This window comes from Lethenteron reissneri, chromosome 13 (genome assembly GCF_015708825.2).
Source record: "Lethenteron reissneri isolate LAM-NWPU_2019-01 chromosome 13, ASM1570882v1, whole genome shotgun sequence".
NCBI classification, from domain to species: domain Eukaryota; kingdom Metazoa; phylum Chordata; class Hyperoartia; order Petromyzontiformes; family Petromyzontidae; genus Lethenteron; species Lethenteron reissneri.
In genome coordinates, this window is record NC_083791.1 from 8,144,419 (window position 1) to 8,162,332 (window position 17,914).

Below are 17,914 nucleotides of genomic sequence, written 5' to 3' on the forward strand. Positions count from 1 at the left end.
ATCGATATTTATAATAATCAAGTCGATGCATCGTTCCACCCCCTAGCGACGTACGAACGTGCGACGCAATGAGCTATGAGATTAATGAGATGACGACAACAATGACAACAACAACAACAGCAGCAGCGTGATCCGTGACGCTTTGCGGATACCGGCGGTTTTAGCGACTTCCGCAGCGAATTCGGCGGCGAACTCCCGCAGGATTTCGGCGTCGCCATCCTGCACGAAGAGACCCAGGAAATTGGGAGTCGAGAAATGCTCCAGCCGCAGCGGCGTCGGAAAGCGGGGCCGCCACGTCTCCACCACGCCCTTGAGGCCCCGGCACAGGCCCTCGGCGTTCTCGTCCTCGCACTGTCGACCGCCGCCGTGACGTGCCAAGACGGGGGGAGTAGGGGAGAGAGCACGGAGAAAAATACACACGGGGACGGGGGGACAAGAGGTCAAGTGTCAGGAGTGGCTGAGTGCGGTGCAAAGAGGGTGGGAAGGGGAGTGAGGAAGTGGTCACGGCAAGAGTGGGTTCAGACTCTGTCTTCTCGACAGACCTGTTCTTCACCTGAGGACGGCTGCTTGTGTTGTGGCCGAAACGTCGTGAAAATTATTTTATTAGGTTTTATTTTTATTATTTTATTATTTCCATTCTACGTGACTTGACCGAAAGAACCAAGAAGATGAATCCCTGCAGTCACGAAAGCTTTAAATCGAAATTTAAGAGTGGGTTGATTCGGTCAGAATCCGTTTTCTTCTTCGTTTGGCCGATGTTGACGTGCGCGCTGAACTTCTTTCGCACCGTACGTAGCCAACCGTACTAATTGGAAGTGCTGGGGAAAGACAACCGTCTAAGCACAAAAATCAGTTCTAAAGAAATGAGTTTTCAATCTAGATTTAAGAGTGCGTAGTGGCTTCCTAATATCAGAAGGGGGAACATTCCAGACAGCCACAGAACCGCATCTAACCGTCTTTGTTCGATGATTAGCCAAAATCCGCTGCTGCGAGGATGACCGGAGTTTTACGTGATGATGGTTTATGCTCTTTAACAAACGGAAACAAATGCAGAGCAACAATTATGAATTTTACTTGGAGTTGGTTGAGCCAGAAAATTTCATCACGAGTGGCGGAGATAATCGTCGCGGAGGATTGGCAGCCTTCACGCGGCCCAATCTGTTAAGTGGGAAATCACAACTGATTGAACTGCGTCATCAACCCGGCGGTTGAACATCGCTCAACGATCTCCCGGTTTCCAGGACAACCACTCGAGGAGCGGTGGGCGGCAGAGCAGAGGTCGCAACCGGGTACCCGATACCCATACCCTACTCGATACCCGGCTACCCGTACCCGGCCGGGTACGGGTAGCGACCCTGGTGCGGCCGGGTACGGGTACGGGAAGGCCGTGAGTCACTGGTGAGTCACTGTTTGTCACTCATTTCCAAACGTCTTGTCTCTTCTCACAATTCAAGTTCCTAGAATCAAACCACCCGCGCCTGCAACATGGCTTCATCCCAGAGGTCGCAATCGGGTACCCGTACCCTACCCGATACCCGGCCGGGTACGGGTAGCCAGGTATCGGGTAGGGTAGGGTACGGGTACCCGTTTTCGACCCTGGTGCGACCAGGTACGGGTATGGGTAAGGAATCAAAACCCGTTTGCGACCTCTGGGGCAGAGGCAAAGGGGGCATCTGAGAGCATGGCGAGAAAAAACAAGGAGCAGGATAGAATTATCAGAAGAGCCACAGGTAACAAGTTTAAATTTTTATAGCGACGAGTAGCGAGACGTTTCCGTTGACTTATTTATACGCTGGCTCCAAAACAGCGACGTTCGGTTAGGTCAGTGTGTCCGTTTACCGTCCTTGGCCTTGATCTACATAAACGAAGATCCGTTTCCATTTGTTGGAAATTTGAACCTTATGGCGGTACCCTGGAGTACCACAGTATCCCGGCTCTCGCATGATGTCCGTGATGCAGTCATTTTTAGTCTGTTGATGGTCGGTGATGCGGCAATCGACTCATCTCAACGAACTGTACACGATGCACCACCACTACGGTACGTACTGCGAACGTTCGGGGTTTCAGCGCAATCGTCCTCGCTGCTTTTCGACATTGCGGAGTGGCACTGATTTCGGATTGAGTGGTACCCCAGTCGCGGAGTTAAGTACACCCAACCCCTGGGGAAAAATAGTGTCCCAGAAAAAAAATATTGAATTGCCTCAGCCGTTTTGTATTATTTGGAACCCCGGGGTACCGCCATGAGGATCATTTGTCGATTAACTCCCTATCAAGAGAAATGTTTTTACTCTTCTGGATAAGTGACCACAACAATGTTGTTTTCCCAGAAAGGCCTCACGGAGTATCCGTTACTCACTTGAACGGCGAGGTCCTACAGTGGATATTTAGTGCAGTTTCTTTCAACATATTAACAACAAGAATCTCACCACGTTCATCATTAGTGCTGCCTTATTACAGAAACCCATAATAGGCTGACATTTTGGGAAATGGCCTTTCTTTAGTCTCTTGCTGCGTGACGGTGATGAATGGGGTAATTTTTTTTCTCTCTCCATGTGTGCTTATGTGCCCACTGCCAAAACAGTCCGTATTTTTTTTTCAATTCAGTCTTTTTTTTGGTGTGTGTGAGGTAAATGTGAGTTCCTGGAGAAGGCCCAAACTATGCAAGAGAAGCGGCCCAGAGCTAAATTCCATTTGCCCCCCCCCCTCCCTTTTTATTATAGACAACAAAAATACTCTGCGTGTAAATCCTGGGCCACATTTCCCCATTTTCATTTTCTCACCACTCCTCTGGGTGGCGCCAAATAGAAACACACTCACTGTACAGACCGATCCCATACATATTTACTGCAAAGACACGGACAAAGATTCCACCCCCTCCCCCCGTATAGCCTGTAACAGACTGTTGGGGCAAGTGCTGTCCGCACGTACCTCCCAGAGACGCACAGTGCAGAAGGGTGTCCTCACACCCTCCACTTGATTTCTCACCGAATATTTTCGGCGTCGCCAGTAAGACACGGGCCCCGGGCACGTGACAAGCAGCCACAGCCATAGCGAGAAGATATTTGTGGATGTGGTGTGCCGGGTGCGGAAATATTTTCTGGGTCACTGGCCCAGACAGACCCGGCTGAAATTAAACCACGCTCTCCTCAGTGTGCACCGGCATGCAGGCATCTATCACCATTTAATTTTAAATTCTCTGTCCGTTAGTCATTCTACAATGCACAGCACCACCGCCTCTCAGCACCACCAATATCTCTCACCACCACTGCCTTCTCAGTATCACCACCGTCTCTGAGCACCACCACCTCCTCCTCGAACCATGAGGATTGTAACACAGAGCTGAGTATGGATGCTTTCTGTGTGGCAGAAACCACAGGCGTCGGGTAACGGTGATGAACTATGAAATGACGCGTGACCTTTGTAAAAAAAAAAACACGACAAGGTGGTTTCATGAACAGGAAAGCACTCGAGTCACAGTCGGGGAGCGATTCACCTGATAATCCCCCGCCTCACATTCTTCGCGCTCAGATGGATGCGCTTTAGCCAAACCCACAATTGCTTCTGTTGCCCTATGACCCGACGAGGCTCCAGGTTTATTTGGGTTTTTTTTATTTTGCGAAGATGAGACGCAGGCAGCCAAGGCGAATGAATCACTCCCATCGCAACGACCGATTGGGCGAGATGTTGACTACCTCGCCTGGTATACAGGTGACCGTGGGCTCGATCCCGACCCTGATGCTGTATATTTGGAGTTTTCATGTTCTCTCTCCCCGTGTTTGTGAGAATTTTTGCCCGGGTCCACCGGTTTTTACCTCCATTTTAGAATCAACATGCGTATTGGGCTGGAATAAATTTCCACACGATGAGCCACTTTGTTGAGATATAATTTGCGATAGCCAGGTCGCTCCTGAAAACGAGCTAGTTAACTCTGGGGCCTTACCTGGTAAAATAAAAATGTTTTTTTTTATAATTTAGACGGTGGCGGTGGGTTATTCGGGGCCCGCGCTCACCGTGAAGAACTGGCAGAGCGTGACGTGCGGGAAGACGTTGTGCGCCTTGTTCTTCCCGCACTGGGAGCGAGACGCGTCCCAGAAGTCGGAGAGGCGCTGCGCCAAGCGCCCCGTGGGGCACAGGTAAAGCACGTACTCTCGTGGGAGCGGGTCGTCCAGGAAGGGGTCCGACAGGTGCGAAAAGAGCCTGTGCGGTGGACGCGCACACACAAAGACACAAGATCACCCGCACAGCCTTCGACAGACCCTTCGGAGCAAGCGCTGTTAAGCGAGTAGCGCTGCTGGACGTAGGCCGGCACGGTGCGTGGAAGGGGTGGGTGGACAGCGTCACGCCCGGCCGCCTTTGTCTCCCCAGTGGCGATGTTTACACGCTGCATCAGGTGCTCATTTGTGGCCGAGTTGTCGCCGGGTTTGTAATGCAGCGCACTTACCGCTACACTTCCCATAGCCAGTCACATCAGGAGTGGAACACCCCAGGTTCGATCTCACTACTGACTTTCCGAAATAAACTTCCAACTTCTGCTTAACAGACTTGAACGAACGAGATGTTAACTACCTCGCCTGGTATACAGGAAGTCGTGGGTTCGATTCTGACCCCTGACGCCAGTATATTTGGAGTTTGCATGTTCTCCCCGTGGATTTTTCTCCTGGTCCTCCGGTTTTTCCCTCCACATTTGTGACCAGGTCGCTTCTGAAAAAGAGCTATATAACTCAGTGGGCCTTACCTGGTTAAATAAAAATAGTTTAGTTTAGTAAGCAGTCAGGTCTATTGATAATCCAGCACTCGCTGATTTTCTGCAGTCGCTCGCACTCTTGTTTTGCTACTAGCAAGGTTAATGTTCCTGTGAACTTCACCCATTCGAAATATCCACCACGTTAATTGTTTAGTCTCATCCGTACTGATTTCAACCGCCATAACCAACACCGCAGGTCACCACAATTCTTTTGCTGCTTTTCGCCCCTTTTGTACTCCTCCATTTTGGGAATCACTCCCATTGTCATCAATGCAGAAGCCTTACAACTTTTCTCAATTCAATGAACGCAGACACTCTCTACCCCTTCACGACATTAACGGTGCCATTTGTTAGCGGCTGATTGTGCATTTTTTGTGGAGCCTTTTGGGTGTGTAACTCTACAAACTGCGGTTAAGAAAAAAAGAAAGGAAGTCACTGGCTAAGGCCCACAGGTGAGCACATTCAGCAGAACTTCACCGAAACCCAAAGTCTTGGCAACTCATCCCATTCCCATTTCGATGACGTACGTGTGTAATGACAGGGTGGCACCTGTCGGCCAGGAGGGGTAATTACGGTCATGGCTGCATTACACAATGCCTTATTATAAAGGGGGCGTATCTGGGGTAAAGGTGAAAGGCGGAGTCAGTCTCGAAGCTCCGGGAACCAGCTCGAAGGTTCTGGAAAGTACGCGTGGCCAGAGGTGGAGCTTGGCTGCGCCGGAGCAGACATAAAGGGGGACCGAACCAGAGGTTCGTGGCTGTTACGGGTCGTGGGTCCTGGCTGCGTCGCTGCTCGTTATTTATTCGTCTCCGACCACGTGGCTGATCTTCTGGAAGGTTCTCTCCATCGCCGCGCTGGTCGAACAGCTCGCGTAGCGAAGCCGGAGATGGGGCTACGTGTTAGGATCACCTATGTGTAGCTGCATTACACAATGTCTCGCCCAGTGTGCTCTTAATAAATAAGAAGCCTTCTACTCGGCGTGTCTTGGAAGTTGCTCATTACACGTGTATATCATCAGTTTTTCTTCCAATTCCATTCCGATGATGTACTCGTACGTACGTCATTGGAACGTCAGCGGAATGAAGTAAAATGCCACGCGGGAGGGTGTGTGGCACAGTTTGGCGCCTGCTATTGTAGAGTGTGGTCGTGTCTCTACAGTTCATAGCGGTGAGCACAATGTCTTTAAAAACAGCGGCTCTACGCCTCTCTTAATAAAATTAACGAAAACCGCTCGGGCGTTCCGAGATCCAGCGGTGAACGGGACACCCACTCTCCAACTTGCAGACGTCTCTGGATGGGAAAGGGTTAATCCGCCGCCCTTGGCAAAGGTGATAATAATACTGCACTCATAACAGTCAGAACTGTAACCCATCACTGCCTTGCAGCAATTATATACGGAACAATGTTCCCCTGTGCAAGTCCAGGCTCGCGACTGCCATCTTCTCTTCTGCCTATTGCAGTGTTTACAAAATGCTAATTGAGGAAGCAAAACTGAATTATCATCATCTCCATCTTTTATTCAGTATGCGCCTGGCACTTTCATCAACATCACACAATCGGTCTACTCGGTGCCGGATAGACACACAGGGAATAGTTGTGTTTCATGTTTGCGTTGTTTGTTCAGCAGCCCTTGTTAATGGGCTTGCCAGGTTATGGCCTATAGAAGTTGTCGCGTTATTATTATAGAGACGGGGGGGTGGTAGGAGAGGGGGTCATTGAGATACGGGGAGATGGGTGGAAGAGGGGAGGTTGGGGGGGGTATAGAGTAGCAATAAAACAAACACAGACCCTTTGATAGAGAACAATGCTTCAAGTAACATCATCCTGCACAAAAAACACACACTCACGACTTGGCTTGTGTATGAGTAACAAAACATTGATGATCAACCGTAGTGATTTTCTATGCATAGTAATTGTTACCGATGGCCAAATGATGTGGTTTAAGTGACAATTGGTGCCATAACATTCCCAATGGGCTGTTGGGGATTTTTTCTTTCCCTCTTTAAAACTGCGTACACCGTGCGTTTTTTTTCATTTATTCAATCAAATATTTGACCTTGGATAATCCCTTGACATGGAACGTATCATCCGCGAGATATGTTCACCATGTCAAGTGACATGTACACGGGAAGCACACGACACATTACATTTTTGTTTTTAAATTCGAAACAAATTATACCGGTATGTAATATAAAGGGACTCCTTATACAAATATTCGACTGAAGAATTTTCAGAGATACAAAAAAACCTGTCCGTATGTCATGTAGATGCCACATGAAGAACCAGTGGCATCTACATCTATAAGAGATTATACAACTTTTAAAGCCATTCCCCGTGTTTAGTGTACATGCCAAACAACGTGTTTGGAATCGACAGGAGTAAAGATTAATTTTACGAACAAATCGACTTGCGAACAGACCTCTAGAACTTAACTCGTTCCTACGTAGAGGAGTCCCTGTATACCATTTATAGATCGTGAAATACAATTTATACGAGGTCAAAAACAGTAAAAGAATAATGCCGGCTTCTTTCTTTGTGCGATTTATTCTCCGTTCGTTTAAAAACTGGCGAGCAAGAGTCCGAGACCCGTAAACAAATGGCGTGAGGCTCAATTGGCACGTTTGGCTTCGTACACGTTACAAAATATAAACGGACTTCGACTCGCTAATTGACTGAGCGAGTGTACTGGCGTGAAGTTTAGCGATCGGTCTGGAAGGGAGAGAAAGTTGAAGTTTAGAATAAGTTTAGTCGAGTCTAGGCTTGCTGCGTTGAAGCTCTGATTTATTTTAGTTTGGGATGTAAAAGAGTCAGCCCCCCCCCCTCCCCCCCAAGCTCTCAATTGCTTTCAGTCTCGAGCTAAACACTTCCAAAAATATAAGACCTTGACAATCGTTGAACCAGGTAAGTCACCTCCCGTGGCATTTAACACAAAAAATACGAAGTGGATGTAGCCCAATGTAGGCGACTGGTTACAACCATGCTCACCACGCACCTCCGATTAGCACGGTGGGCTACGTACGGCACGAAAGAAGTTCAACGTACTCTGTCTTCTCGACAGACCGGTTCTCCACCAGAGGACCGCTGCTTGCGTACGGCTCGAAAGAAGTTCAACGTACTCTGTCTTCTCGACAGACCTGTTCTCCACCTGAGGATGGCTGCTTGCGTTGTGGCCGAAACGTCGTGAGAATTATTTTATAAAGGTTTTATTTTTATTATTTTATTATTTCCATTCTACGTGACTTTACCGAAAGAACCAAGAAGATGAATCCCTGCAGTCACGAAAGCTTTAAATCGAAATTTAAGTTCAACGTACGTACGCGCATGCAACGCTGGCGCGGACGTGGAGCGGATTCACGGGGACAGTGCATCCACAGGAAAACGGATTAACGGGTTAGCGAACGAGAATTGGCGAGAGATGAATGACGTTCACCAGACTGAGTCACTTCACGTGTTAATGACACCACCCCCCCCCAGCTCTATATAAGCTCTGAAAATTCTGAGCCCGCATTGTTTTGCCGATGACGACGGCCCGGCATTAATCTATCCCTGGTCCCCTGCTGATCTCATACCGGCAGCATTGCAGACGCTGATGTCATTTGTCAGCGCTTCCGATTGTTTAATGTCTGCAAATTGCAAATCCCTGCCCACCCCCCCCCCCCCCTCTACATTCTATGCATAATAAATAAGTTTCCCTCCGTTCCAGAATTCTGACGTAAAAAAAAAACTTTTCAGTCTTATCGGCCTCCCAAACTTTTTTCAGCCGCCAGTCAATTTTATTTAAGCAAGCAGACAGCGGTCAAGCTTTGCTAAATAAATACTGATGGGTTTACCAGATGTTATTGCTAAGAACATCGCCTAGAAACAAAGGAGCGCTGTCAGCTGATATAAATCAGTTTTTTTTAATGTACAAATACTGACAATACAGTGTTGCGGATTTCTTCTGTGAAATACATTTAATACCTTCCCATCCTGTATCTGCATACTCTTTTAGGTTTTCCAGTCATATATTACATTTCATTTGGAACGAGCGTTCTTCCCAAATAACATCTGGTAAACCATGCGCACTGTTCAGGCACGCCTGACTCTGCTGACAAGCCTCAGATGGTCAAAACGAGTCCAGCGTCTGCGTGCTTAAAGTGGCCAACAACAACTCTGGAAGGCCAATAGACGCGCTGAATTGATATTATTTTTCTTCTTGGTTCTTTCGGTAAAGTCACGTGACTTTACCGAAAGAACCAAGAAGATGAATCCCTGCCGTCACGAAAGCTTTAAATCGAAATTTGATATTATTTTATATTGCTGTGGAGATAAAAAAAAAAAACGGAATGCTATTTATTATATCATACAGAATAATCCACAAGATAAATATTTTTTTAATTCACTGAGATTATTTTACCTGCAAAAATCTCGTCTTACAATATTTACCTTTTTTCCCTGCAGACCATTTGCATGATTTCCGAGGTACGTTTCAGACACTCGTGAAAATGCGTGAGAAGAAGTCATGAGCAAGACTGTGAAGTGGATTTTTTTCCCACTTGGGCATAGAATATAGACCAGCCAATTAGGACTAAGTTCGCAGCGCACAAAGGGGCCTCTGGTTAGGCAGCGCTATTGACGAATATGTTGCATTTTTTTTGTCATTTGCAAGAGCTACCTGGGGTTGTTGGTTGTTGGATGACACAGGTGTGTGAAAATTCCAAATCCAGAGAGGAGTTGGCAGGACAGAGGCTGTGTCTAATCCATCTGTGCGGAATTTACAGCGTTGTCGCCTTGCTCTATTCCGTGAGTCCTCTGCTCTCATCACGAATGTTCAACACTCACTAACCCATTCCCATTTCTCGATCAAGAAAGGAATTCTCGTAAAATACCGCGGTGGTGTTGGAAGGGACTGGCGATTTCCACCCACGCTGGGATGGTGGCAATGACGCGCTGAGTTTAGTGTACGCCTCACAAACCATCGTGTCTCATTCCGATTCGAGCACGGTTGGCTACGTACGGTGTGAAAGAAGTTCAGCATACATGGTGCATATTTTCCAGACCTTAATTCTAGATTTGAAGCTTTCGTGACTGCAAGGATTCATATTCTTAGGTTTTTTCGGTAAAGTCACGTAGGTAAAAACGTCGTGATTTTTAATTTTTAATTTTAGTTTTATTTAACTTTTATTAATTTTAATTGTAATTTTTTTACCTACGTTACTTTTCCAGACCTATTGATGACGACCTTCAATTCAATACACATCAATTTCGTGGCCACGCAACCCGAACAATGTACCACATTGTGAACCACATTAGTCTGGGCGCCTTCAACAGAGGAAGAGCAAAATAACACAAACTCTGTCAAAAGTCCTCTCTCTTCGTGGCCAGCAGACCTCGACGTTGACATTTAGCTCCCGAAAATATCATGCGTTGGGCTTCTTTCACACCGGAGGCAGCCAACTGCGCTAATCAGAGGTGCTGCCATCGTGTGTCAACCAGAGAAGTGCATATTTATTACTACGAGCCAAGAATGTCTGTGTGTCCCGGGCGTGACGTCACTCCACGTCGGCCAGCCCCCCTCATTAATAAAATCATGAGCAGGTGACGTCCTGACTTAAAGCTTTCGGTGACTGCAGGAATTCAAGCGGTCGCTTGTGTTGCGATCGAAACGTCAATGTTTTTTGTTATTTTCTTTGCACCGATCTCCATGGATCCCCCCCCCCCTCATTAATAATCATGAGCAGGTGACGTCACTCCACATGGGGGGGGGCGAGGCGCCTCCTACCCCCTCCTCAGCGTCAACTTACAACCCTCACTACAAAGGCAGAACCCTCACGTCACGCGATCTCCGTAACGCTATTGAGACATAGAAGTAAAAAGGACGTCATGATGAGCAAGGGATTATAACCTTCAAATGAAATAAGTCTGTGTCACCGCGGCCTCACAAATTGCACACAAATTGATGCAATTGCAGTGACATCAGGGATGTCACTGTATGGTGCCGGCCCGGAAGGGAGGTGGTGTGCGATGCACCGTCATCGCGTTACACCCCGTAGGTGGGTGTGGTACCAGCCCTCGCGGGGCTTGCTGAGCGCTGGGATAGTGCTGGCACCACGCACAGTGTGTGGTGCGGGCTCCCACCAGGGGGAGCGGGAGAGTGTCAGCCCAAGGACAGGGTTGCCCCGGGCCATGGCACTCTGGTTGACCCTGCAGACACGTGATCTAGAGTGTCCACAAAGAGGCCCCCAGGTGGGGAGACTAGGGGGTGATCACGTGTCCGGGGAGAGCTCTCGAGAGGGATCGAGGGGGAGCTAGAAGGCTCCAGGAGGCGGGCGGGGCCAGGGGCAGAGCGGACCCGACCCGTGGGGGGATATAAGGCGGGTCCCTGAGAGGGACCGGGGTCGCTGCATCCTACAAGCTGGAAGCTCTAAGTCTACAAGCTGAAGCTCCACGTCCACCAGCTGAAGCTCCACGTCCACCAGCTGAAGCTCCACGTCCACCAGCTGAAGCTCCACATCCACCAGCTGAAGCTCTACATCTGAAGCTGGAAGCTCTACGTCTTCGAGGCAACCACGTGGTCGCGGACCCAAGTGAGGGCCCGACCCTTCGTAGCAGTAACTCCTCTGTATAGAGTAGTTAGCTGGGTGGTTACCACCCTAGGTTGTATATGGTGAAGGGGCAGTTACCCGTTTGTGTTACCTGTTACAAATAAATGTGTTGCCTCTAAAAGGAACAACGTCTGCGACTCAGTTGGACTCACTACACAATGAATATCTTGTCGTGGTCTGCTTTTCACTTGCAAGCTTCAGATTTACTGAAATACACCCATCCTTGGATGGGCAAAAGGCTAGTGGAGAATGTTAGTCTATGGACCGCATATTAAACCCACTGTAGTATACGCTCCTTCAACGGCGGAATAATAGCAAAACTACACAAACGCTCTCCCCTGAAGCCCTCTCATCATGGCTATCATACCTAGAAATTGGTATGTAGCTCGCGTACATAAAAATGGCAACCGACATGTACAGTTAGAATTATTTCGCTTTTTTTTTACTTTGAGGCTGCGTAATTTGTGGGAATGGCGAGCATAAATCTGCCCTTGCCTCGTTGTTTTGGCAGGGCGAACGATGCAATCCGAGGCGAGCGAGACAGATTAAACGGGCAGGCAATCTGGTTTTATTCTGACCTAGCCCACTCACGGTGAAATTCGTGTCACCCACCCCAGATTCATGCGAGCCAAACTGCCAGTGCCGTGACCTCCTCAGTATTATGCGTGCAACTCTACTCTTAACCAGCACAATACCTTTCCTCTTCTTCATCATCACCACCAGCCATTGCTCTATCCACCACTGGACGAAGGCCTTCCCAAGCGGTCAGAAGACTGGAGGAATCCGATGAGCTCTTTTTTTTCACAAGATGTCCATGCCCTCATAGGCTAGCAATGCAAAAAAAAATCCAGCTGGCGCCCAACACACGAGCCGATTTCATCACTCCATCTCCGCGGAGGACGGACAACACATTATCAGGTCGCACTCATTACACACAGAGTGCTTGCCACAAATGAACCACAATATCTTGCTGATGTCTTCAAGGAACATAAACCGTCGCAAGAACTCCGGTCATCCTCGCAGCAGCAGCTGTTGGCTAACCATCGAACAAAGATGGTCACCGCATCACGCGCTTTCAGATGCGCTTCTGCGGCCGTCTGGAACGCTCTTCCTTCCGATATTAGGAAGCCACTGGAGCTATGCACTTTTAAATCATCTAGATTGAAAACTTATTTCTTTAAAACTGCTTTTTGCATTTAGCTTTCCCCGCACCTCCGATTAGCACGGTTGGCTACGTACGGTGCGAAAGAAGTTCAAAATGCACGCGCAAATACACTCGGGCATCCACCACCTTCAGAGATGGTACTCCGTTATTTAGTCTCGACTGTGGCCATTGGGCCATGTGCCGGCCCACGCCCACTCCACTTGGCTCTCGAGTCAATGCGACGTCGGTAACGTGCAGCATGTACTCTGAATCCACGTGTACTCTGAATCCACGTGTACTCTGAATCGACGTGTACTCTGAATCCACGTGTTGCTCTCTATGGCCTCTCAGTGGAATACCAAGCGCTCTTTAGACTATTTTAGCTTCCTATGCATAATCCACGTGATAAGCCACTTCTTGTTGAGCTGTCATTTGTGGCCAGGTCGCTTCCTGACAAAATAAGCTAATAGCTAGTGGGCTTTACCTGGTTAAATAGTATATTCTTATTTTTTTGGTCATTTGCTAACTTTTCTTATAACTTCCACTCCTATGGAGTTTTTGCATTGTTTGAGAACTCAGTGAGGCTTCCCTGCAAAAGTTATGTAAATGTAACTTTCTTACCCGCCTGATGAGCTCAGAGCAATCTGAGCTCATCAGATTCCTCTCCAGTGTAATTAAAGGTTCACCTCTCCCGTGTATCTTGGTACAATCGTCGGCATTTTTTTTCGAACGAGTGCTTTTTATCATCATCCACGTACGTACTAATGGACACTTTCTCTCACCGTGCGTTTAACCGTCGCCTCCCACCCTCCCCAAACATCATTAGCTGTGCATTTGTAAATCATTCAATTTCCAGTTCCTTCGGAGGAACGTGCTGCGTGGGAATCGTTCAGAGAAATACATTTGCTGGAGGAAGCCAACGGATCCCATTTCCCCCTTTCACGTGAGCAGGCTATTGTGCTCCAGTAAGAGTAGCCGAAATTAATCATGTGCACCAAGTGATAATTATACGTGGGAATTAGACTTCAAAAGGGCAACAAAAAAAACCACAGTGTGTGGTTTTCTCATTAACATTAGATGGCGATACCAAGCTACCTTTATTTTGCGTGGCAGGAAGCGATAAAATAATAATGAAAGGGTAAGGAGGGAAAAGGATCAACGTGAATTTTCTCGGAATTTAGCCCCGTACATTTGTAATTCAACACTGGGGTTTACGACCAAAGACAAAGAACCCCCATATAGCCTTAACAAAGTGTTGGGGCAAGTGCTGTTAGCGAGCACCTATGAAGGCCGGCACGGCACACGAGGGGGTGGGTGGCCAGCACCACGCCCGGCCGCCTTTGTTGCCCGAGTGGCGATGCTTTACACACCGCACCAGGTACTCATTTGAAGCTGAGTCGACCTAGGCGAGGAGGCCCCACGTTTCCCATCAACACAAGGGCCCAAAAGAGCCTCACGGGGCGAGGTTTCAGACACTAATGCTGCAAAATGTTGTTCCATTGATATAAAAAAACTTTGTTTTCTGTTTGAAAAATAAACACTTCACGAGACCTCGAATTAGAAATTGCTTAAAAGAGCCGAATTAAAACTTGGTTAAGCCTTTCACTGATATATGTTCACTTGCAACTGTATAAGTCAGACACTTTCATGCACACCTGCAAATCAAACACTTTTTGAGGCAAGGGATCAGTTTTCAGTTTACTTAGTTTCACCCGGTGGGAAGACAAAACACCAGGATGAGTCTAATTCACAAGACCATACACAAATCATCTGTGAATGCTCTTTAATTGGCCGACAACACCTGAATATATAGAGGACGGCAGAGCTTGGGGATTAGCATCCCGCTCTTCAAGAGACGGCGAACACCGTCACAACAAGTGGAAATCATATTCTTAGGTTTTTTTCGGTAAAGTCACGTAGGTAAAAAATTAAAATTAATCAAAGTAAAATAAAAAAATAAAAAATAAAATTATGCTTTCATGAATTTAAATTTTTTACCTACGTGACTTTACCGAAAAAAGCTAAGAATATGAATCCTTGCAGTCACGAAAGCTTCAAATCTAGAAGTGGAAATCATTATTTTATAATAATGTTATGGTTATTAGGTGACACTGTAATTGCCAGTGGTGCACACGCAGAAATAATACAAAAACTTCACCCGATCGTCAATAGCGTGGACTTAAAAGTAAGGAGTATATCATAGGTCGATATTCGTAGGTGTCTCCGCTCTACGGAAACCCCCGTAATGACTTAAAGATGATTCTGTCGTTGGTCAGGATATACATTTTTTTCAAGTAAAATGTAGAAATATGTATCCATCCCAAACGATTATTGATTTTGAACAAACGTGCAGTTTGACAAATGTGCGAATCATTCAATGATCTAGCAAACGAATCATTCACAATCATCCAGCAAGTGCTCCCTACAGGTATAGAATAATGAACGAATGCACGAATCGTTACTGTCCATCACTTTTGCATACAATTAGTTCCCCGTTCTAATACACGTTTAGATGCCGCCAGTATGTAGGTCACATATCGTAAATCGCGCTAATGGGAGCCCTGCCAACTTCCTACGATGATGGAACACACCACGCGCGCAGGTTCCTCCGAGGTTTCCACTCTCAAAGCAAGGTAATTGACGGTAATCGATGCGGAAGGAGTGGCCGTGCCCGACTAAGAGATCAGCTACAACCGACAGCTCGCCCGCCAGAGTTGCCACATTGTCACCCAAAGCCGTGGGTGCACGCGGGAGGTGGGGGGGTCGGGGGCACAAAGAAGCACCGCACGTAACCGCGAAAAACCCCGCGCGTATTTGGAGAACCGCTCTTTTGAACTTTCGACGTGAAAAGAAGCACGAGACGGCATGCGACTTCGCTAAATTTCCACTCTCAAGAACCGTTTTTTTTTAATCGCCCGCGAGCGGAAAGCGGCGCACGCGGTCACGGGAGGCGGTCACGGGAGGCGGTCACGGAGCAGCCAGCTTGGGGGGGGGGCCTTTGGCAATGGGTGAAACGGAACGCCGCTACCGCCACCACCGCCGACCGACGCTAAATTTCAATGTCGAGGTCTGCTGGCCACGATGATAAGACTTTTGACAGAGTTTGTGTTATTTTTCTCTTCCTCTGTTGAAGGAGCCCAGACTAATGTGGTTCACGATGTGGTACATTGTTCGGGTTGCATGGCCACGAAATGGATGTCATTAAATTGAAGGTCGTCATCAATAGGTCTGGAAAATGTGCACGGCTCAGAAGCGGCATTGACGAGGAGTACGCGTTTGACCGACTAGTTTACCCTCTGAACTAAAACTCAGCTATTTTATAAAAATGTTTACCAGGTAAGGCCCCAACTAGGCGATATAGCTCTTTTTCAGAAGCGACCTGACCTTCACAAATGTTGTGGCTCATCACGTGGAAATTGACAGCAGCCAAATACTTAAAAAACGCACATTTATAAATGTGGGAGGGAAAAAACGGAGGATCCAGAGAAAAATCCACCCGACCAGGGGAGAGAGAGAGACACATGCAAACTCCAAATATACACGTGTCAGGGTCGGGATGGAACCCCACGACCTCCTGTACACCAGGCGAGGGCGTTAACATCATCGTTACCGTGGCGCCACTTCGGTGGACAGGGAGCGGCGGCGGCAGCGGTGAGCGCGGCGCGGAAACCAACTTTGGAGACTCGTAAAGGGGCAGCAAAAAAAAAGATCTACGATATTCGCAGCTTGCGAATTAGTTTTTCCCCAAGAGCTTTCATGACGCTAATTACTTCCACCTCCGATTAGCACAGTTGGCTACATACGCTGCAAAAAAAAAGTTCAACATACCTACATAAACACTTGCATAAGCATGGCTTTTGCTTCCTTGTTGATGTTTAATTACGTGAAGACCCACAAATTCTTAATTTAAAACCAGGTGGAGGCGGTGATAAAACGGTGGCCAGACTTCGACTGTCGCTTGCAGCCAATTTCGGTCGCAAATATCTGAACCGGTCCTGGGCCTCTCCTAGGTCAACTCAGCCATAAACGAGTACTCTGCACTCCGTCTAAACATCAGCACTGGGGAGACCAAAGCAGCCTGCAGTGGGGCGGACCGACACGCCACCTGGTGCACCGAACGGGTAGGCCTCCATGGAAGCTCGTGAACAGCACTTCTCCCAACAGTCTCTTACGGCCATATGTGTGAAATTCGTCTGCAATTACATTCGTTGTTGAACGCACACTCTTGAGTACACCTTCACCTTGAGAACACGACAGGGCACTCATTGCTCTCTTGGCATCCCTTATTAGGCCTCTACGGAGAGATAGCCTGATGATGATGATGATACACCGTGTGGAGGCTGTTGTGGGTGTGAACGTGAGATCCGGGACGATCCTTGCACCACTGACAAAACCCAAGCGTGATGGGGCTCACCTGCAATTCAGCCCTTATGAAGCATTTCCTCCCCCCTGGTGGTTTATTCAATGAATCGACGATTTGGTTCGGGATACTGTTCCAGTATTCTAAACATTCCGGGAATGCTAGCACCTCCTCAAGTGGCTGCAAGGGTGACGTCAACCCGTTACCCACAGCATATAGCGGTTTTAAAAAGTTGCAAGTGATTCGGTGGAACTTGTGAGTTTAAGAGTTGATGTTAATTCTCCTCTAAACCCAGGAGCAGAGTTTTGGACTTCTGTCTGTGGAGTTTCTGTGCACCCCCCACCCCATGCAGGACATCTGTGAGAAAAAGCTTCGTAACTTATCGGATTCCCACCAGCCCAAATAAAGATTCTCATTATCCTGATATTGTCATTAAATATAATCCCCAAAAGCGGCGTTCGCGCTCCCACAAACAACGCCGGAAAGTTCCAAGGTCGTTCGGTTTTAAATTATGCTCCAACATCTGGGATTGCGCCTTCCGCGACTGGGACGAAAAAAAACTGCATTTTACGGGGGAGGGGAAAGGGGGGTGGGGGTGTAAGGGAAAAGCTAATTTTTTTAAAATATAATTTCAGAAACAAATGTTTTTTTGTCAAGTAGATCGATTTATATTTTTTCAGAGCCAAAGCGGCACCGTTTCTCCAACAGAAACATTGGGCAGCGCGGGGCCCCAAAAGCTCCGTCACAGGGAGCGTTAAGCGAAGAAAAAATTATAAAAATACTCGCACACCGCACATCGAACACGGCTCGTTTAAATAGGCGCTGTCCGATTCAATATCAACAGCATCGCCGGGAGAGGCTCCCCGCTCGAGCCAGGGGGCATCGCGAGCGCGTGCGCAGGCCGCTTTAATTCTCTCGCACCATCGGCGGCAAATCACCACCTACACCCCCCCCACCCCAACCGCAGGTCACGAGCCCAGGCAACCTGTCAGTGATGTCACACCGTCCCACAGGGCCCAGCGCTAGAAATGCACGCGGGATGCTGGCCGAGCCACGATTCGATTTCTTTGCACCCTCCCCCC

General features: G+C 47.9%; 1 protein-coding gene across 2 annotated transcripts in view; it reads right to left on the bottom strand.

Annotated features, from left to right (window-relative positions):
• Positions 1 to 17,914, bottom strand: part of UBASH3B (ubiquitin associated and SH3 domain containing B) — a 102,731-nt gene that overhangs the window by 43,482 nt on the left and 41,335 nt on the right. For both annotated transcript variants that reach the window (XM_061550976.1, XM_061550975.1), the window contains exons 3-4: positions 4,011 to 4,197; positions 153 to 351 (exon numbers count right to left, since the gene is read on the bottom strand). In XM_061550976.1, the coding sequence (XP_061406960.1) occupies positions 153 to 351; positions 4,011 to 4,197 (386 nt within the window). The remainder of the gene's footprint in view (positions 1 to 152; positions 352 to 4,010; positions 4,198 to 17,914) is intronic.